Source organism: Solanum verrucosum, unplaced genomic scaffold (genome assembly GCF_900185275.1).
Source record: "Solanum verrucosum unplaced genomic scaffold, falcon-dt-bn FXZP01000250.1, whole genome shotgun sequence".
Taxonomy (NCBI): Eukaryota; Viridiplantae; Streptophyta; class Magnoliopsida; order Solanales; family Solanaceae; genus Solanum; species Solanum verrucosum.
In genome coordinates, this window is record NW_026020422.1 from 47501 (window position 1) to 70917 (window position 23417).

The 23417-nt window shown below is 35.6% G+C and overlaps 1 protein-coding gene across 1 annotated transcript; it reads right to left on the reverse strand.

Moving 5' to 3' along the window:
• Positions 1-2401: 2401 nt before the first annotated feature.
• Positions 2402-22433, reverse strand: LOC125807199 (protein BONZAI 3). Its single transcript, XM_049486926.1, has 16 exons — positions 22264-22433; positions 21134-21181; positions 15877-16025; positions 15720-15768; positions 14875-14931; positions 14021-14197; positions 13799-13933; positions 8396-8457; positions 8213-8312; positions 7999-8113; positions 7834-7910; positions 7137-7274; positions 3314-3478; positions 3114-3227; positions 2902-2998; positions 2402-2541 (listed from the first exon to the last, which is right to left on the reverse strand). The coding sequence occupies exons 1-16, from the start codon at positions 22426-22428 to the stop codon at positions 2402-2404; spliced, it is 1788 nt and encodes a 595-aa protein (XP_049342883.1). The 5' UTR covers positions 22429-22433.
• Positions 22434-23417: the final 984 nt, after the last annotated feature.

Below are 23417 nucleotides of genomic sequence, written 5' to 3' on the forward strand. Positions count from 1 at the left end.
TTAATTGGTCTGCTGGACATATCCAGCTCATTTTCCATTTCTTTAAATGACACATGGAATTGTCATATCATTTTGACAATACCACATGACATTTATATGAAAATGGAAAGGGATCAATTATGCCCCTAAAAAATTCGAACGAACCCATAAACACCTAATACGACCCATAAATCAACCACCCCCCCTTTAAATAAACTACCCGACCCATTTTCAATAATTTTGTTTAAGTTTTTATCTTTTTCGGTAAATCCCGAAAATGAGTAATTGATTAATAAAAAATAGAAAAAATATGAAAAAAATATAACGCCAAAAATTTACAAATAAATATTGTCACCTTAAATTCAATAATTTCAACTTTTTTTTTGGTAAATCCCGAAAATGAGTAATTGATTAATAAAAAATATGAAAAAAAATATAAAATTAACGCCAAAAAATCACAAATAAATATAGTAACCTTAAATTCAAAAATTTCAACAATTTCTTTTTAATTTTTATTTTTTGCGGCAAATCCCCAAAATGAGTAATTTATTAATAAAAAATTGGAAAAATATGTAATTTTATATTTTTTTCATATTTTTCCTATTTTTATTAATCAATTACTCATTTTCGGGATTTACCGGAAAAAAAAATTAAAAAAAAATGTTGAATTTAAGGTTACTCTATTTATTTGTGAATTTTTGACGTAAGTTGTATATTTTTTTTCATATTTTCCTATTTTTTATTAATAAATTACTCATTTTCGGGATTTGCCGAAAAAAATAAAAATTAAAAAAAATTGTTGAAATTTTTGAATTTAAGGTTACTATATTTATTTGTGAGTTTTTGGCATTAATTTTATATTTTTTTTCATAATTTTTATTAATCAATTACTCATTTTTGGGATTTACCGAAAAAAAATTGTTGAAATTGTTGAATTTAAGGTTACAATATTTATTTGTGAATTTTTGGCGTTAATTTTATATTTTTTTTTCATATTTTTCCTATTTTTTATTAATCAATTGCTCATTTTCGGGATTTACCGAAAAAAATAAAAATTAAAACAAAATTGTTGAAAACGGGTCGGGTAGTTTATTTAAAAGGGGGGTTGATTTATGGGTCGGATTAGGTGTTTATGGGTTCGAATTTTTTAGGGGCATAATTGATCCATTTCCATATAATTGCGTGGTAAAGTCATAATAACATGACAATTCCTTATGGCATTTAAAGAAATGGAAAATGAGCTGGATATGTCAAGCAGGCCAACTAATGCCCATAATATCTAGACGAAAAGTTGGACGGCGAGGGCACAAGTGAGCCAAACTTTAAACGGACGATATATCTAGACCTTTTCGAATAGTTTAGGGACATATTTGACCCTTTACCCATGTAAAAAACAAGTATGAGAATACAAAGAAATTTTCTAGTCTCCGTAACGCATCTTCTTTTACCGTATATCCCTTTTATCATTGTCCTTGAGGGGAATAAAATGCATCCCCACAGAATGAGACCACAAATATAACAGCAAAACAACCAAGTTATCGTAAAAACTCCATTTGTTTTTGGGTAAAAGCGTTAAATTATAAACTAGGGATTAGAAGCCTAAGATCTTGTTTAACCTTAGTATATATAGTTCTTACATAGTGTAAGCAAAGAGACTAGGCCAGGAACTATAATAGCTAGACAAGCAAAACAAGTGTTTTTGTGTTGAAAATCCTTTGACCTGGATTGGGATTTTTTACGACTTAGTCCGTAACAAGGATTGAAGACCACCGGTTAGATTTGAAATGGATCAAGTAGAGCATCCATTTATAACGTAGGTGGGATTAACAGTTTTCTCTATTTTTAATGGAGGAAATAGGCATCAACAATGGTTATATGGGAGGAATCCAGTCTGCAGTGTTTTAAATTGTTCCTACCTGCACATACTGCAGCGTATTGTTTTCAACTTACATAGTCGCAACTCGCAATTGAACTTGAAAAGATTGGCATGGAAAAATTAATTTCAAAAATTTATGGCCAAGTATTTTACACAAACATACAGGCCATCCACTTATCACGAGGTTTTAATCATTTACTGGTATGAATTTGCAAGCCATAATATACTAGTTGAGTGGTTAGTGTGGCTATTGAAAGCTTATAGTCATAGCTCGGATCAGAAATTCATCCCAAACCCTTTCACTGATTGAGTACTTGAATGTGTTCACAATAGGCGTATACAAAAGTAAATCAATCATCAACCGATCCCTAAGAGCTAAATTCGCTATTATCACAATGATATGTATTTGCAGTCACCAGTATAAATGGAATGTGCAACACTAGTTCTGAAGCAAGATAAAGTCAGACTTCATTCTTCCAAGCAGACACTCTTTTTCTACTGCAATCATTTTAAGATTTTGATGGTTTCTGAAGCTCTTCTTCCTACTCAAACCACATAGGAATGTCCTGGAGCAGATGTTTGGGGAGAAGAAATGTTATGAGGTCTAATATCCCTACAACGCATGTATGTAAGAAACTGCCCAGGTAGCTCCTCTAGAAGAGCTTGAACAACAGAAATTTGCCCGCCTGCAAAATAGAGTAAACATCATATTTAGAATCAAGCTTATGAACAATCATAAAAGGGAATTGATTCATTCTAACATACAAATTATGCAAGGAAACAAAAATCAAAGAAATTTTTAAACAATTGAACATGCTTTATATGTTGAATCATGTTAAGAGGAGAAATACGTCCAAAATGGAAAATTCTTAGCATGCCCTAGATAAAATCATGGAAATACCTAACCAAACCAACTGACACAACAATTATTTGATATTTTACACATCAGAAGTCAATTTCCCAACTACTTGTGTAATGCTAACTTTGCCTCAAAAGCAAAATAAAGGACGAGGTTGTGTTATGAGAACATAGGGTATTTGACTTACTATGTACTTCTCGCATTGGAACAAATTGAACAATGTCTCGTGTAGCTACCCTTCCTGTGGAACTCTCTAATCGATGTCCATTATCAGCATCAAGGATCTGTAAGGAAATATTTAATGTGGTTTGTTAACGATATCACTACAACTTTAGTCTAGATAACAGGTGGACATCCTGCAGTCTAATTAGAGGATTGAGTACTGTAGTGAGATTGTACCTCCATCTGTGTAAAATCTGCATTGCCAACTCCTACAATAAGAACTGAAAGTGGCAGGTCTGATGCCCTCACCAGAGCATCTTTAGTTTCTAACATATCGGTAATGACACCATCCTACAAGTAGTAAATGATTAAGATCACCAGATAAATTTACAGAAATCTGACATCTAAAACTAATCCTGCTTTCATCCATTACTAACCGTTATAATGAGGAGGACAAAATATTTGCGCTGGTTGTATTTGAGGGACTCGACAGCAATTTCTGCAGCCTTGTTAACTACATGCCCGAATAATGTGGGTCCAGAAAGAGTAAAATTCTGCAAAGCACTAGCATAAGCAGACATAATGCCTGCGACACCTTCCACCTGTGAAAAAATCACAAAAAGGAAACTATTCATCAAAATGAAGGGGAAGAAAATGCAAATTATCGAAGGCATTGCACTGCCATGGAAAACTGAGTTGAGGTCTAAAGGTATCAATTGGGAAGGCCATAACGGAACCACATAACTAAATACTACTATTATAAGAACCTCATGACAGTTTTCTAAGTCATCCCTAAATATCTTCAGTGCTACAACAATTGTAAGAGTGTTAGAGCCTGTTTGGCATCATTGCTAAAACAACTTATTTGTAGAAGCACTTTTTTAAAATGGTTTTTAAAAAAAAGTGCTTATGAAAAAAAAATCACTTGAAAAGTGCTTTTGATAAGCAAATTCTATTTGGCTAATCTTTTTTTAAACAGACGAAAAAGGGCAAGTATCAATGTACTTTTAATATTAAGATTATTTTATAGTGAGAAACACCCTTCGGGGTGACCCAGTGGTTTGAGCTTGGGACTTCCATGTTAGAGGTCTCAAGTTCGAAACCCCTTGCCAGCGAAAGCAAGGGGTTTTGCCTTCTGGGTCGAGCTCGTCGCACCAGGTTTGCCTAGTGTGAGTTACCTCTCCTATGTGGTTTGCGAGCTATTGCATAGGACCGGGGGTTTTACCCTGTGCACACCCAAAGGGTAGCGGCTGCGGGTTTCCCTCGTCATAAAAAAAAATAAATTATAGTGAGAAACTATTTTAAATATCTGTTAGAAATTATTTGATTAAAATATACATATTCAAATTTTCAATCAATATTATACATAAATAGATAATTAAATATTAATATAATATTAACATGATGACTTAAATAAAATTTAAAATATCAAGAAAAATAAATTTAAAAACCATTGCAGAAATTAAACCACAATATATGAAAAATTCACCACAAAAATAAATAAAGTTCTTCATATTTTTAATCATACAAAATGTTGTTGTTACATTTATTTCTGATTCTGTAAAATAAAATGCAAAATAATATAATATATAAAATATAAAATAATAATAATAATATATACGGAAAAGAGCCTAGAATACCCTCGAAGTATTGAAAATGGTACACAACTACCCCTCATCCACCTATTGGCTCCCAAATACCCTCCCCATCCACCTATTGGCTCACAAATACCATCCCCACCCACCTTTGGGTACAATTTTAGCCACTTCATTAACGGAGCATCATTTAAAATAATTAAATAATCCTTTTAATTACGTGGCGCTCAACCATTGGTTGCAATTTAATTATTTAATATAATTTTAAATCCACCCATTACCCACCCATTTTTAACTAAACCCACCCCAATAGTTATTAAACCCGCCCGCCCCAATACAAAAAGAACCCAACTAATAAAAAAGAACCCTAAAACCTTCATTCCCAAATTTTCATATTGTTTTGGGATATTTAAATTTAATTATAAAATATTGATTTAATCTAATCAATATAGCTTTGAAGTTTAGTTAAATTGACTATTGAGAAGTGAAAAGTGATACATATTATGGACAAGAGGAGTAATGATCTATTCTCGTGTTTGAACACCAAGAGTACAGGTTGCATAAATGCCTTTGTTTTACTCCCATGGCTGCCGAACAAGAAAAAATGGAAAACAACATAAAGAGAGGAAAAATAAATAACTAACATAAGAATTCAATTTTAATTATCTCACGGCATTTCACAAGTGGTGCAGTGTTACATAATGTGGCTAACATGCATGTCCATCCAACTGTGGGACAGTTAGCTATAGCAAATTCAGACTATGGAATTGTTTTTTGGGAAAATGCATAAGTACCCCCAGCCTATGCTCAAAATCCCTGAGACACACGTAACCTTTACTAAGGTCCTATTATCCCCCCAAACTTATTTTATATATAATTTTCTACCCCTTTTCGGCCTACGTGGCACTATCTTGTGGGCCCAGCGCGTGTTGACAATTTCTTCAAGGATAGTGCCACGTAGGCCAAAAAGGGGTAGGAAATTAATTAAAAAATAAGTTTGGGGGGATAATAGGACCTTAGTAAAGGTTAGGTGTGTCTCAGGGATTTCGGGCATAGGTTGGGGGGTACTTATGCATTTTTCCTTGTTTTTTTTTTATAAGGGACAATTTAACTGCAGAAAAAGACAACACAATTGATCTAGTAAGTATCAATTACATCTTCTAGAGCTTAACCATGAGGTCCCAAAAGTCCTTGGGTATGAACAGATGTGCAAAAGGGGAACATGGAAGAAGGGTTGATTATTGCATCATCTTGTACTCTAGGTTCCAATATCCTAGTTTCTATAAATGAGAATGAAAATTTACATGTAAAATATATGTGACTTTTAGGAAAAGGCCAATTTCAAGTTGGATTGAGGATCATGAGAAATGTAGTGTAAATTTGGGAACAAAGGTTTTAGGGTTCTTTTTTATTAGTTGGGTTCTTTATGTATTGGGGCGGGCGGGTTTAATAAGTATTGGGGGGAGTTTAGTTAAAAATGGGTGGTTAATGGTGGGTTTAAAATTATATTAAATAATTAAATTGCAATCAATGGTTGAGCGCCACGTAATTAAAAACATTATTTAATTATTTTAAATGGTGCTCCGTTAATGAAGTGGCTAAAATTGGACCCAAAGGTGGATGGGGAGGGTATTTGAGAGCCAATAGGTGGATGAGGGGTAGTTGTGTAGCATTTTCAATACTTTGAGGGTATTTTAGGCCCTTTTCCATAATATATAAACATAAAATAAAATAAAAAAATTATTATATAAAATAAAAAATAAAATTCTTGTATGAAATTTAACCAAATTTATGAGATATGTTAATTAAGTAATAAGGGATGTATTGGTAAATATGTATATATGGGAGGGATATTTTAGTCTTCAAGAAAATAATGTTCTGCTTCTGCTTTTTTTAAGAAGAATTTTTTTTTTAGCTTCTTCCCTACAGCAAAAAAACTGCTTCTGTTCCATTTAAAAGTAGTTTTGAGAATTTGCCAAACACTTGATCTCCCAATAGCAATGCCAAACAAGCTCTTAGTCATGTCTCTAATATCATGGCAAACTTCAACAATGCTAGTTGAGCAAAAAATAGAGCCACAATGTTGAAAATTGCTTTCAGTAATTTTCTTTTTAACACAATTAGTTGCAATTTTTAGGATGATTTGAATTATAAATTTGTACAAGGTTGTTTTAGTTAAAGATATTTTTGGATTTTTGAATTTAAAATGATGCAGATTTTGTGTTTTAAGTTGGCTATTTAAAGCTCTTATATGCTTAGTAAAATTATTGAGAGATATTTCAATCAATACTTACAACCCCTTCTGTTGCGCCATCTTTTAAAAAACCAACACACAAGCTACTCTCTCTGCCCCTTGTATCCGTCATCTAAGGTTTTGGCACACACCAATTAAGAAATCCATTTGATAACATTAACTATAATGAGTATTTGACTAGATTATCCTTACCTCTTCCTTAAGGGTGATTAATGACAATGTGCCTTCTTAAATTTGTAGTAAGGATGGAATTGAACAAACAATTAATGGCTTTTTAATTTTCTAAAATGTAAAATATTTTTGAACAAGTCTTTTGATGCCCAAGTGACAGACAAAAAGAATTGGAGAAATCTAACATCTAAAATAACTCACAACAGACATCTCTAAGTAGCAGAGCTGATTAACAAATACCTCAACAGCACCTGGGCTTCCAGCTAAGTTAAAACAGTGAGATACTGTTCCACTATATGCCCTGGCACCAAATCCCCAAGCAGGAAAGCGCTTATCAGAATCATAGAATTGTATGACATCTCCAACCTCCATAATAGCCTGTAACAAATACAATGACCAACTATCAGCAAAACTTTTCTAGCATGCAGACTTCTGAGCATGACATTTAAACTTCTGATAGTTAGCATATGAAATGAGCTTAAATGAAGAAGTTGGGATTCATCTAGCCGAACCTAACTTGTTTAAGATTGAAGAGTAGTTATTGTTGTTTGCATAGCTAGAACCAGAACCTAGGATTTGTAACAGATCAGAAAGTTCAAGGTATATATCAAACTTAAATGTGTATAATTTCAGATTCCAAACCGACAAAGCTCAATCACTAAGATTACATTGTTTTTTGGGTATAACAATTGGACAAATTAGTTATTAGAGCCTAAAACATCATAAAGTGCAAGGAAATCAAGAGAACACAGTAGATTACAAAAATCATAAGTCACAATATTCTTTTTTTTAATGACCCATAGCTCAGAAAATTCTTCAATTTCGACTTCTCTTTTCGCTGGCATATAAATAAGATTCAGTTGTCCTGTAATAAGGCAATGAATATTGGAATGTAAAGAACATGTAGTCAGTAAAGAAGAAGGTGGTATCCCCTTACCCTCTGGTAAGCATTCAAACGGCCAGAAGGATCAATATAGTGCAAGGAATCAGGACTGCGAGGATCTCCATTAGAAGCTAGGGATTGGATGTTCAAATGCATCAGTAAAATAGTCTTAAACCAGGCCAATTAAAATAACATGAAAATATTTTATAGTGCTTTCACCAGTAAAATCCACAGCAACCATAAAGCTAAGCTCAAATCCATTAGAGATGTAGTCAAGAAAACTATAGAGCTGCTTCTCAGCATATCCTTCAACAAAAAGTTGACCTTTCAGGACCTGAAAGAAATCAAACAGGTGCAATTATCATATAACGATAGCAATCAACCCCACACCCAAAAAAAAAAAAAGAACCATCAACTATTGATGAAAGTTTACCTTTTCATTACCCCGAAAACCAGAAGGTGGTGAAGTGAAATTTGCACCAACTCTGCTCTTGTGCAAAATTTCAAGGTCTGCCACTGTTTTTTGTAATTTCCTGAGCAAAAAGAGGTATGATAACTGAAACCAAAAAAAAAAAGAGCTATAATGATAATAATAGTTTATATCCTAAACAGATACCCGATGAGGACATGATTGCCACTGTTGTTAAAGTCAAAGCACTCTATAACTAATGGATTATCCTGCAAGAAACAGAAAGACCCACTAAGATCCAAAACTAAAAATAAATGGCAATGTAACTATGGGAAACTTTTAGTTGCAAGAAAACCATAATAAAAATTAATAAGCCTATTAATGCACTAAATGTTCTATTTTGGTCATTTTCTTTCCTTAAAAAACACTGAAGATCAGATAAAAACAATACAAAAGCCAACTGAAAGAACCGTCAGTTAGAATAATATTGCACCCGGCACATGTAATGTTAAAAGCAATCAAAGTAATTGTTAGAATAGAATAGGAAAACACAATCCTACACAAACTAGGAATAGTTTATAGTCTCCTATTTGGTAAGGAATTGTATTATATAGTGTCTATAAATAGGGTTCTCTATGTAATTATTAGAACAACAATTCAATAATATTCTTTTCCTATATTTCTCACATGGTATCAGAGCAATTGTGAGAGAAAAAAAATCACACAGTTTTTTTTTTTTTTTCCCGGTAACCTAGTGGCTGTCCAGGTATTTAAAATTTTCCGTCACTGTTTTTCAAAAAAACTAACACCACCACTAGTTGAGGAACTTCCCGGCGAGCAAACCCCAATCATCCCCGCCGGAAACCAGTGCTACACGCGCCGTCACGCGCCGCCGGAAGAATTTCTCCGGCGAGTTGACAAATCCACGCGCCGGCGCGTGAGACCTGTTCCGGCCAGTTTTTCGACCAATTTTTTTTTCCATTGCGGTCGCCTCTCCATTCCGAGGCAGACTGTATATTTATTTTCTTATTCCGACCAGTTTCGGGCAGTCAGACCTATTTCCGGCGACTGCACCCTTTTTTTTCCAGATTCTGACCAGGACCAGCCTTATTTTTTTTTTATTTTTTTTCCTCTCTCTAAATTCATAATATGTCTTTAGGGATTGATATTTTTGGCTCCAAGAATATAGGTAGTTCAAGTGCTATGATCACTTCAGAACCATTAATGGGAAGCTCAAACTATTTAGTTTGGGCTTCCTCGGTTGAGTTATGGTGCAAGGGGCAAGGCGTTCATGATCACTTAACCAACAATACTTGTGTGGTAGATGAAAAGGCAAAGGCTAGTGAGACGGATAATAACGTCAAAGCACAATGGGAGAAGGTTGATGCTCAATTATGTAGTCTCCTATGGCGATCTATCGATTCCAAGTTGATGCCCTTGTTTCGCTCATCCCAAACATGTTATTCAGTTTGGGAAAAGGCTCGTGCTTTATATACTAATGATATATCTCGATTCTATGATGTGATATCTAGAATGACTAGCTTAAAGAAACAAGAATCCGATATGTCTACTTACTTGGGTCAGGTACAATCAGTCATGGAGGAATTTGACACGTTGATGCCAATCACTAAAAATGTGGACAAACAACAAGAACACAGACAGACGTTGTTTCTAGTTCTTACACTTGCTGGACTCTCTACTGACCATGATTCAGTGCGTGATCAGATTTTAGCTAGTCCTACAATTCCTACAGTTGATGAATTATTCTCTCGTCTACTTCGTATTGCTGCACCTCCCAGCCACAAAGTAGTTTCATCACCGACCTTTGATTCCTCTGCTCTCGCATCTCAAACTATAGAAAAACGAGTATATCAATCTATGGAGAATCGACGAGGAGGAGGTCGTCTTGGAAAACCTCGATCCAAGTGTAGTTATTGTCATAAGTCTGGCCACACTCGTGACATATGTCATAATTTGCATGGTCCACCACCCAGTTATGATCCTGCTACTCTAAAGGAATATAATGAGTTCCTTCGTAATCGTGCAAGTAAGCATACATCTTCACAAGAAGCATTTGTTGCTCCGCTTGATCGACTATCCCATAATGCTCATATTGCTCAATCAGAATATGATGAGTTCCTTCAATATCGAGCAAGTAAGCAAAAGTCTCCACAAGTAGCTTCGGTTGTTCAACATGATGTTGTTGCGGGTAATTCTTTTGCTTGTGTTTCACAGTCTAATACTCATGGATCATGGGTCATGGACTCGGGCGCTTCTGATCATGTTTCTGGTAACAAATCACTTCTGTCAGATATTGTTTATTCACAATCTCTTCCTGCTATTACTTTGGCCAATGGGATACAAACAAAACCAAAAGGGGTTGGAAAAGCCACACCCTTATCTTCTGTCACTCTAGACTCTGTTCTTTATGTCCCTGGTTCCCCCTTTAATCTAGCATCTGTTAGTCGTTTGACACGTGCCCTACATTGTGGCATAACCTTTTTTGATGATTTTTTTCTCATGCAGGACCGCAGTACGGGACAGACGATTGGCACAGGACATGAATCACAAGGCCTTTACTATCTTACCTCTTCAAATTCCTTCACAGCATGCTCTGTTACAGATCCTCCGGACCTCATTCACAAACGTTTGGGACATCCGAGTCTATCTAAACTGCAACAGATGGTGCCTAGTTTATCTAGTTTGTCCAAATTAGATTGTGAGTCGTGTCAACTTGGGAAACACACTCGTGCCACATTTTCACGTGGTACTGAGGGTCGTTCAGAGTCTATTTTTTCATTAGTTCATTCTGATGTTTGGGGTCCTAGTAGAGTCAGTTCCACCTTAGGATTTCGTTATTTTGTTAGTTTCATTGATGATTATTCGAGATGTACTTGGGTTTTCTTAATGAAAGATCGTTCTGAGTTATTTTCTATATTCAAAAGTTTCTTTGCTGAAATAAAAAATCAGTTTGGTGTTTCTATTCGTACTTTTCGTAGTGATAATGCCTTAGAATACTTATCATCCCAGTTTCAGGAGTTTATGTCTCACCAAGGAATTATTCACCAAACATCTTGTCCATACACTCCTCAACAAAATGGTGTAGCGGAAAGAAAGAATAGGCATCTCATTGAGACTGCTCGCACTCTCCTCATTGAATCCCATGTTCCGTTGCGTTTTTGGGGTGATGCAGTCCTTTCATCTTGCTATTTAATTAATAGAATGCCCTCATCTTCTATTTCGAATCAGGTTCCACATTCCATACTATATCCACAGTCACATCTCTATTCTATCCCTCCTCGTGTATTTGGGAGCACATGCTTTGTTCATAACTTAGCCCCAGGAAAAGATAAATTAGCCCCTCGTGCTTTTAAATGTGTCTTTCTTGGTTACTCTCGAGTTCAAAAAGGGTATCGTTGCTATTCACATGATCTCCGCCGATATTTTATGTCTGCCGATGTAACATTCTTTGAATCTCAACCTTACTACACATCTTCTGATCATCTTGATATCTCTGAGGTCTTACCCATACCTCAGGTCTTACCTGTACCGACTTTTGAGGGACCTACGGTATCTTCTCCATCTCCAGTTATAGTGCCACCACTCCTAACTTATCATCGACGTCCTCGTCCAGCAATAGTCTCAAATGATTCATGTCATGCGCCGGACCCTGCTCCTACTGTGGCCTTGCCCCCTGCTAGCCAATCGATTGCACTTCAAAAAGGTATACGATCTACTCGAAATACTAATCCCCATTATACTTTCTTGAGTTATCATCGTTTATCTTCACCCCATTATGCCTTTGTATCATCTTTGTCCTCTATTTCCATCCCTAAGACTACAGGAGAAGCACTTTCCCATTCTGGATGGAGGCAGGCTATGATTGATGAGATGTCTGCTTTACATTCGAGTGGTACTTGGGAGCTTGTTTCCCTTCCTACAGGTAAGTCTACTGTTGGTTGTCGTTGGGTTTATGCGGTCAAAATTGGTCCAGATGGTCAAGTCGATCGGCTTAAGGCTCGCCTTGTTGCTAAAGGGTATACTCAGATATTTGGGCTAGATTATAGTGACACTTTCGCTCCTGTGGCCAAAATAGCATCAGTCCGTCTTTTTCTATCTATGGCGGCCGTTCGTCATTGGCCTCTTCATCAGTTGGACATTAAGAATGCTTTTCTGCATGGTGATCTTGAGGAAGAAGTCTATATGGAGCAACCACCTGGTTTTGTTGCTTTTTCCCCCTAGAAGCCTTGTATGTCGATTGCGTCGGTCACTATATGGTCTAAAACAATCTCCTCGAGCTTGGTTTGGAAAGTTCAGCACAGTAATTCAGAAGTTTGGCATGACTCGTAGTGGCGCTGATCACTCTGTGTTTTATCGGCATTCAGCACCAAATCTGTGTATTTATTTGGTTGTTTACGTTGATGATATCGTTATCACCGGCAATGATCAAGTTGGTATCGCTAATTTGAAGCAGTATCTCTTTCAGCATTTCCAAACTAAAGACCTTGGCAGATTGAAGTATTTTCTTGGTATTGAGGTTGCTCAGTCTAGATCAGGTATTGTTATTTCTCAACGCAAGTATGCTTTAGACATTCTTGAGGAGACAGGAATGATGGGATGTAAACCCATTGACACTCCTATGGATCCGAATGTTAAACTCCTTCCAGGACAGGGGGAGCAACTTAGTAATCCTGAAAGGTATAGACGGTTGGTTGGAAAGTTGAATTACCTCACTGTGACTAGATCGGACATCTCTTTTCCTGTGAGTGTTGTAAGTCAGTTTATGACTTCTCCTTGTGATAGTCATTGGGATGCAGTTGTTCGTATTCTGCGATATATAAAGTCAGCTCCTGGTAAAGGACTACTCTTCGAGGATCAAGGCCATGAGCATATCACCGGATATACAGACGCTGATTGGGCAGGATCACCCTTTGATAGACGTTCTACATCCGGATATTGTGTCTTAGTTGGAGGTAATTTGGTTTCATGGAAGAGTAAGAAACAAAGTGTGGTTGCTCGATCCAGTGCAGAAGCAGAATATCGAGCAATGGCTGTAGCAACTTGTGAGCTAGTTTGGATCAAACAGTTGCTTGGAGAAACCGGTCATATGGAACTTGTGTGTGATAATCAAGCGGCCCTTCATATCGCATCAAATCCAGTGTTTCATGAGAGGACTAAGCACATTGAGATTGATTGTCACTTTGTAAGAGAAAAAATACTCTCAGGAGATATTGTTACCAAATTTGTGAAGTCAAATGATCAACTTGCAGATATCTTCACCAAGTCTCTTACCGGTCCTCGTATTAATTACATTTGTAACAAGCTAGGTACATATAATTTGTATGCACCAGCTTGAGGGGGAGTGTTAGAATAGAATAGGAAAACACAATCCTACACAAACTAGGAATAGTTTATAGTCTCCTATTTGGTAAGGAATTGTATTATATAGTGTCTATAAATAGGGTTCTCTATGTAATTATTAGAACAACAATTCAATAATATTCTTTTCCTATATTTCTCACAGTAATCAATGATCAAAGTGTGATAAGAGTGTTCTAGCAGATAATATCAACCAGAAAGCAATTCACCTTCCCTTAAAGAAGAAACTACCTTATTCACAAATTGTTGCATAGTTAGACAGACAGGCCTCCATATGGGGTTCAAGTTATTATCTACGACTTCTGTCTTGCAAATTGGAACAGAACCTCCAGTTTCAACAATCCTAGATATTCTCAAGAAAGGATCCTGAAAGAACAAATATAACACAAGTAACAAGTGAGACTGAAAACACCAAGAAGCTCCATAAGAAAGTACAGTTAGTGTTATACATACACTTTTCGAGAATAAATCCTTGTTTTCCAGGTTGGTACATCGCAATGTCATCTCTACAGCAGTTCTTGAAGTGACTGTTTCTTCTGCAAGAACAGTAAGTTTCCCCAAGTTTTTCAGGCCATGGTCATTCCTGTTGTGCAGATCCAGTGTTAAACTTCGGTTGCGCTTGGTTACCATCTGCCATAAGATAAAAAGGTAAGAAAGTGTGTACAATCTCCATCATTATGATGCAAACAAATATATGAAATTGCAGTAGTGTTAGTGAATCTGAGGTGAAGTAACTACTTGGCAATCCAATTAAGAAAAAAATTGCTTGTGGATAGTTAAACAATAAGCACGTCTCATATACAGGACGCTGCAAGTAAAACCTGCAAGGAAATTTAATATACAGAAATGTTCCCCCTCAACAAACACAATAGGTTGTGTAGGAGTCCTGTGCAGATTTGGACGACTTGGCAACTTTTAAATACAACAGCTTACATTGCTGCATCTGTGACCCTATATAGTGCTTCTAAGAAAATATCCTTTAAAGCATAGATCCTTGTAATCAAGATCGCTAGCTAAGAAAGCTGATTCACCATGATACAACTATGATGATGATAGGCAAAACATAAAAACATAAACCGAAAAATATGACGGATGATATCATACGCTTCTAAAAAGAAATATGAACACAAGATCTTTGATCTAACAGTTCGCTAATATCCTTTGATAGTCAAAATACAAAAACTTAAGATACACCTATTCCACTAAGATCATGAGTCAACATCACCAAGAAGCAGCAGAATAAAGGATAAGAGATGTCCAGGGATATTATAGAATTTGAGTTACCCAAGTAAATGCAATCAACATACCTCTGAAAGAACACAGCTGCCTTCACCAAGGAAATCTTGGTCCTTCAATTTAAGATCCTGCAGTGCAAAAAAAATTAGGATTTAGCCATAATCCTTGACAGATATATCAATGAAAAACAGAAACTTGTTTGTTGATAAATAAAACATATCACGCATAAAATATATAAATATGGTCAAGGGAAAAGAAAATATTATTAAACATTAGCAGTTCCATGAATTATATTTTTAATGGGTACTAAGACCCACTCTGGATCCCAACCAGTTTAAAAACATCATACGTAAATTCGACTTCGCATTTTCAGTTTCAGAACTTACTAATTTCTGCAGGTTTGTTTCATATAGTCGACTACTGGATTAGAATTTAAAAAGAAGACAATTCAGCCCCACCCCCCGCCCTTGCACATTCAGGCATTAGTAATGTGGATACTAGTTATGCAGGGATTAATTTTTTTTTGTGGAAAGACAAAAAAACAACCAAACGTTGTATAACTTATGCTAGATTTTATGTGGGTATTTATGCTTCTCATTTTTGTAACCAAAAAATGTATAAAATTATGCAAGTTTTGATACACGAATAACTCTTCTCTAACCAGCAACCAAACGACCCCCAATTCATATTATTATGGAGGTTAAGGGCATATATTCAACCCATTCCCAACTCCTTCTATTCACTCCAATCCCCTCACAAAGAAAGAGGGGAAAGGCGGAAAGTGATACCCAAATAAAGCTAAGCCACTTCTTTAATGTATACTACCTGCTCTGAAGTACATTTTTCTATCCCTCATATGGACAAACAAGGTTCTGGAAACTGTAAAAAATTGTCCACTTGCAGAAAGTAAGCATACCTTAACTGGTATGTTATGATATTTTGTGTCTACATCATAGACATGGAAACTGAAAATAAAAAATATAAGTCGGTAAAGTGTGTCAGTAGCTTGTTAAACATAATAGACATCCATAAATTCAAGGAAAAAATAAGTCCGAATAAAAAAAAAAGCCTACATCAGTGTCTGCACAGTTTCAAACTGGTACATGATATTAATTTTTTGTATCCATAAAGGATCCAAGTTATTCATTATAACTTCTGTTCGACCAAGCTCTTCCAGTGTGCCATCTCTTTTTCTGATAGATACCACTGCCATTGGATCACTCTGAATTTACGTGGAAGACACAAAATCAATGATAATGCAATGCAAAAGAAACATTTGAACATTAAGAAGGATGATATAAAAACAAAGGAAATGATAATTTTTTTAAAAGAATCAGAAGCAGCTAATATAAGGTTGGTGGTTAAAACTTCACACTAGAACTGTTTATAATCAAACCAGAAGAGAAATTGACCATAAGAAAAGACGTAAAGTTTTAGGCTTGATGCAAGCTTTTGCGTTTACACTTCAAACAACACAAGTATGAGTGTGAAATGAAGAGTAAAGTTTAAATGAGTTAAACATAGTTTCCAACTATGAGAACACTACTACACAAGAATATATGTTCAGAAAGGCATTAGTGATGTTACCACTTATCCCAAGTAAAATATTTATAATATGGTGAAAATATTTCAAATCAGATAAGGCAAATTTCCTTGAGTGTCGGTTATTTTAGGAATAGCTAGTTCTCTTATGCATTTAGTGGACTTACTAACGCAGTACATTCATTCATTTTCACACTTCAATAATTTTATCCCAATGCATGATTTTTTACAACAAAATATAGTAACCTTCAAATATGAGCATTTTGTTTGGAATTACATCATAAATGCTTGCAGATGTTCAATATGAGACAAAAATTAGACAGTTTTCTCTCCGTAAATACAGATAATTCATCTTTGGAATGGAATATACAATCTCGTTAACACAATTTACAGCATGCATATTATCTCCACATAGTTTCAACTTTCAAATAAGATCTCCACTAATAACTTAAAACGTATAACCAGGGATTGACACCACAGAAATAGCTAGTATGACATCACACACAATACAGTACAAAATAATAATGCAAAGATTAGCAATCACTGGATTATTGTATTTGTTATCTGATTTTTATTTTTTGTTACAAAAGTTAAAACATGTGTTGGTTTTAAATTGAATAGAGATTGGTTTCCAGTAATAACAGGCCTGTTATTAAAACTTCATCAAATCCAATATATGTTTTATTATACTCCCTCCGTTTTTAATATTTGTGACATAGTATGAATCCGCATAGAGCTTAAGAATGAAATGAAAAATTTTGAGACTTCTGGTCTAAAACATGCCATAACATGTGTGGCTATAGAACTTTTGAAACTTGTGGCCTTAAATATGATATACATTTGTATGCTTATAAAAGGTTCTCATTGAGGGTAAAATGAGAAGTGTAAAGTTAATTGTTTCTAAAATTAGAAATTTGTCATTCTTTTTGGAATGGCCTAAAAAGAAATGTTTCACCTAAAATAAAATGGCGGGAGTATGTAGTAAAAAATTATTAGCTTGAAAAAATTGAATACTAACAAAATGTATAAGTATCTTTTTTATTTTCTCAATATAAGAATAATTTAACATGACCCATTAAAAATGGTGTATACTGAAAATGAAATAATAAATAATAAAATTTGCAAACAGTAGAATTCCTCTTTTAAGAATGAAACTTTTGTATTTGCGTTTATTGGTTTGCTTTTTCTTTCCTCAGTTCCAGTTTGGGTCTTTAGGTGTATTGCTTGCTTGTGTTAGGAGACCAAATGGGTAAGAACCAAGGCACGGGATGTGGACGGGTATAAGTTCTGTTAATAGGCTTGACATAAAGGAATGGCATAGGCATTTTAGTTAATAGGGAATTGAGGAAGCAAGTAATTGAGGTCCAAAGGGTCAATATCAGGATGATGGCTATTAGGATAGTCATCGGAGGGATCATTTTGAACATTATTAGTGCATACTCACTGGAAGCTGGTTTGGACGAGGAGGATAAAAAATGCTTATGGGAGGATTTGGACAAAGTGGGGGGAGGGGGTTATACCACACACTGAGGAGATTTTAATGGACCTATTGGGTCAACTCCAATTTGATAAGAAGATGTGCAGGGAGGTATTGGTTTTAGGGACGGAAAAAGAGTCTTACTTTTGGATTTTGCAAAAGCTTTTGGGTTGGTGATTGTCAATTCAAGTTTTCCTAAAGAGGAGTACTTGGTAACCTTCCTTAGTTCGGTGGCTAAGACTCAGATTGGCTTTTTGCTCATTGGGAAGAAGTTGAATTGGTGATGGATTTGGAGATCAAGAGGAAGAGGATAGGGAGGGTTTTGGATCAACGACCAACGATCAAATTTGGGAGTTTTGACTATGGTCAGTTACCAGGAGATGGGAGAGAAGTTGATGACTATGGGGGATTGGGGGAGTAGTAGGGATGCAAACAGTATATGAAATAAGACGATCAGTTGCATTAGTGAAGTTGCTAGAGAGGTGCTAGGAGTCTCAAGAGGTGGATTTGTTGGCATTGCGGAAACTAGTGGTGGAATGGAGTAGTCCAAGGAAAGTGGAATCTAAGAAGGTGGCGTATGCAAAGTTGGTGGAAACTACAGGTACGGACAAAAAGGAAAAGTTGTCAAATAGAGAAAGGTATAAGATGGAGAAAAAAATGCATAGCTTACGTTACGGCAGCTAAACCGATAATTTTTGAACGCTTGTATGTAGAATTAGAGGAAAAGGGTAGGGATAAGAAGTTGTACCTGCTAGACAACGCAAAGTAGAAGAGGGAACGTGAACTGGACCAAGTTAAGTGCATCAAAGATGATGACGACAAGTACCGGTGGGGAGAAACTCACTAGACAAAGATGACAGTCATACTCCCATAAACTCTTGAGAAGAAGGGGACAAAGACATTGTGATAGGAGACTTAGAGCACTTCCAGCGGCGTCGTAATTTTGGATATTATAGGTGTATATAGGCTGTGGATGTCATGGGTGTTCTTCGTAGTATGCGCAGGGGAAGAGCAACTAGGCTTGATGAGATCTCGATGGAATTTTGGAAGTGCGCAAGTAGACCAAGTATGGAGAGGTTGACTGAGTTGTTAATAACCTCTTTAGGACGGCGAAGATGCCCAAAGAGTGGAGGAGGTGGGACTATAATAATTTCATTGTACAAAAACAAGGGTGACATTCAAAATTGCGACAACTATAGAGGTATCAAGCAGCTAAACCACACTATGAAGGCTTGGGAAAAGGTAGTGGAGCTGAAGGTGAGGAGGGATAAGCCTATTTTCAAGAAACAATTTGGATTCATGCTGAGGAGCTCAATTAGAGAAGTCATTCATTTCGTAAGGAGACTAGTGCAACAGTATAAGGAGAGGAAAATGGACTTACATATGATGTTCATCGATCCCGAGTAGGCATATGACAAAGTCCTAGGGGACGTTCTATGGAGATGCTTGGAGGCTAGAGGTGTACCTATGATGTACACTAGGGCGATCAAGGACATGAATAATGGAGCTAAGGCATGGATAAGAACAATGGGTGGAGACTCAAAGTACTTCCTAGTTGTGATGGGGTTGCACCAGGGGTCAGCTCTTAGCCTATTTTTATTTGCATCGGTGATGGATGGATTGACACGACAATACAAGGTAAGGTGCCATGTTGTATGTTATTTGCGGATGACATGGTTCTAATGGACGAGACTCATGGCAGAGATTAACGCTAAGTTGGACGTTTGGAGAGAGATCATGGAGTCTAAAGGGTTTAAGTTGAGCAAGATCAAGAAAAAATATTTAGAGTGCAAGTTCAGTGGCGTAACGTATGTGGCTAATGTGGAAGTGACGCTTGATAAATGGCTCATCCAAAAGAGAGGACGCTTCAAGTATATTGGGTCGATTATCCAGGAAATGGGGAGATTGGTAAGGATGTCACTCACCTTTTGGATGCAGGGTATTTGAAGCTAGTGGAGGCTCACATCTAGAGTCTTGTGTGTTAAGAATGTGTCACCCAAACTTAACGGAGAGTTCTACATAGTGGTAGTTAGACCAACTATGTTGTATAAGGTGAATTATTGGCAAGTCATGATCTCTCACTTTCGGAAAATGAAGGTTGCAGAAGTGAGGATGTTTGTGCAGACATAGTAGGAGAGATAGATTAGAAATAAAGATATCGAAGACAAGGTGGGAGTGTCTTTTGGGGAGGACAAGATGCGGGAAGCAAAACTGAGATAGTTCGGACATGTGAAGAGAAGATGCACAGATGCCCCAGTGTGGAGGTTGGCTATGAAGGTTTTCAGGAGAGTTAGACTGAAGTAGTGTTAGGGAGAGGTAATTAGATAGGACATGACAGTTTCAGCTTATCGAGGGCATGAACTAAGATAGGAGGGCGTGGATGACATGAATTAAAATAGAAGGTTAGTAAGGTAGTTGTGCATTGTTATCATAGTATTGCAATTGTAGTTTCTTGTCCTTTAAAATCTATTACTATTTGTTGATTCCTTGTATCTCGATTATCGTATTATTTTGTTGTAGTTTCCGGTCTATTACTATATATTGTTTTTGTTATAAATTGATGTTTTGTTCTTTCGTTAGTTTTTTCATTGGATTGGTTTGAACTAATTTTTCTTGAGTTGAGGGTCTTATCAAAAACAACCTTTATATCGCTGAGGTGGGGGAAGGTCAGCGTACACTCCACCCTCCCAAACCCCCACTTTGTACTTTGTGGGATTGCACAGTTACGTTGTTGTTGTTGTACTTTCTTATAATTTTACGGTCAATACTACCAACCTTATTAGAAATAATAAGCAAGAAATGGTTGATTAAACAACAAATAGTTTAATGGATAATTTGTTTATGTGATTGCTGCTAATACGTGTATTGCTATTCAACATTGAAATATGTTTAAATAATTTCAAATTTTATGCAGGTATCTATAAGGGAAACAAAATGGGTAATCAAATGCTTGATTAGTAATACGAAGTTCTATACGGAGATTGTTCTTTTCTTATAACTCAAATTTGTGATCACCACAAATAACTTATCAAGCCTTTGCTTCTACCTATTATTTGTGAGCCACACTGACAAGATTGTTTGCACGTTTACAACTGATCTACTCCTATGATCCCATCAACAAGTAAATAATCTAAGCTTGATCCAACAATTAGAATTTAAGTAAACAAGCAAATCATTCCATGTCACTATAAAGAAATTTTGAGCAGCAAGTATACCATAATATTACGAAAGTTAGAATAAGTTCCAAGGAGAATGACTTGGAAATGGACATCACCAATAAACTGGAAGATAAACATTAGAAGAGAAGGTACCTTAGAAACTATATCACGGTCCCGTAGCTTTGAAGCTGATAATGATAACTGCAGTTGACAATTCAAATCACATTATTATGTTTGGAGCACAAAATAATGTTCTCATGTACATACCAAGAAAGAAACCAATACCATGGGAAATTCCTTAAACAGAAACTGCTAGGAGAGCTCAAGAATTGAGGTCAACAGTTAATTGTATATCAGTTAAAGATGTCAAAAACCATTAGCATTAGTGAAGCCAACACAATTAAGTATTGGCATAGAACGTGTAAAATGGAGTGAAATGGACATTGAAGATTCACATAACCAATTCCAAAAAACTAAGGCCTCCTTTTTTCCCGTTAAGATTAAGATGTCTCAATCTAAATGATTAAGACGTTGACTCTAGATTTTAACATTGAATGATTAAGACTATTTTTTAATATTTGAATATGCATAATCTGTTTTTTTATACACATAATAAATAAATAAATATATAATTTAACTAAAAGTTAATTAAACATCATATCAATAAAAGTGTATCATTCAAACCCCACAACAGAATGAGGGAATTGCAAATTCCGCAACACTCAATAATGGACGAATCATTGTTTATAGTTGAGACTATTACTGAAAGAGATGATTAGAGAAGGAATGTATTTTTCCTCCCGTGGAACAATAGTTACCTAAATCAAATGAGAGCTTAAGAGATATTGGGTTTATTGATTAAACTACACATCCAGATACTACAAGTCAGATCTTCTCCTAATCAATTAAGTACAATAAACAGTGGAATTTTATGTTAAAATGCAGAGTTCATAACCACAACACTCAAATTTGGTAATGCAACTCTGCAAATATTTGGCCACAAAATTACTCATATTTGGCCACAAGGTTACTCATATTTTATTCCCAAGAGATAAAATTGGCCATAAAGTTACTCATGTTTGGTAATGCAACTATGCAAGGAAACCATGAAAAATTCATGTAACTTTGGAGTTCATAACCACAACATTCCCCATCCCAAAAAAAAACTCTTGTGGGCACAAATGATGAGGTTGATATTTTTTGCCCTAAAATAAAGTAGCGTGTGGGATTCACCATGTCCATAATATTAAAAGAATGAAGTCAAATTGATACAAAAAAAAGACCTCGATTGGCGTGTAAAGGGCGTGAAGACCCTTTGTCGTATAGAACAAGTCAACAGCATCATTGGGCCCTCCACCAGCACCTCCGGCGGCTGCTGGGTCCATACGGTGCCCCACTCCTCCTACGGCCTGCTTCCCACCTTTAACATCCGACAAACAATTCCCCATCCAAAAAAAAACAAACAAAAACTATACTCTATTGTCGAATATCCTTTTCACCTTTTCGTATATGTATGTACTAGCTACCAGGTAAAACCCTCCTAAAACCGCTTTCAAGAAAAATAAGGATTTTTTGTTACCAATTATTCAGGGGAATTCTTCTGCCCCTCTAGCATGCATATATACTAGCATTTCTTTCACCAACATATCCATTACACGGTCTTTGAATTTTATAATTCAAAATTGGCTACTTCCTCTTACCATATTCAACTTCTTCTTTTCTTCCCTGAAACTTTAACCCAATTGTTATCTAAATTCTAAAATAGTACTCTCTCTATTCTTAATTATTTGTCAACTAGTAAAATTACTATAATATCACAAATTTTATAAAATAATACTTAAAATTTATCGGTCATTAAAACTAAAACACTGTGTTATCTTACAGACAAGATTACATAGTAACAAATATTAATAATGCAAAGGAAAATGAAAATTATTACATATTATCATTTATCCTTAATAACATAAACATAAATTAATGACGGTAAAAATACATACCAAGATCTTTAACATAAGCAATGGTGTCAGTGAGTCACTCAACAATAGCAAAATACAAAAATATTAAATTGTGAAGAAGAAGAAGAAGAGATTCAGAATTTTCGTTGTTTTAAAATGAGAGGAAATCCCTCTATTTATAGACAACAAATGATAGTGTGAACAAATGTTTATTTTGTCTTATCAGAAAGGTTACAACTATTTGGAAAAGTTTCAATCCTTCGAAAAGGTCACAACCTTTCATAAACGTCACAATTTTTCATAAAAGTAACAATTTTTCATTAAAGTCGCATTTTTTAATAAAAGTCATAACGTTTCATAAATGTCGCAACTCTTCGTTAAAATCGCAACTTTTCATAAATGTCACAATTTTTCATGGAAAGGGAAGGATAATTTTGGAAATAAATAAATTAAAAGAGAATTCTGGTTTGTGGTGGCGCCAC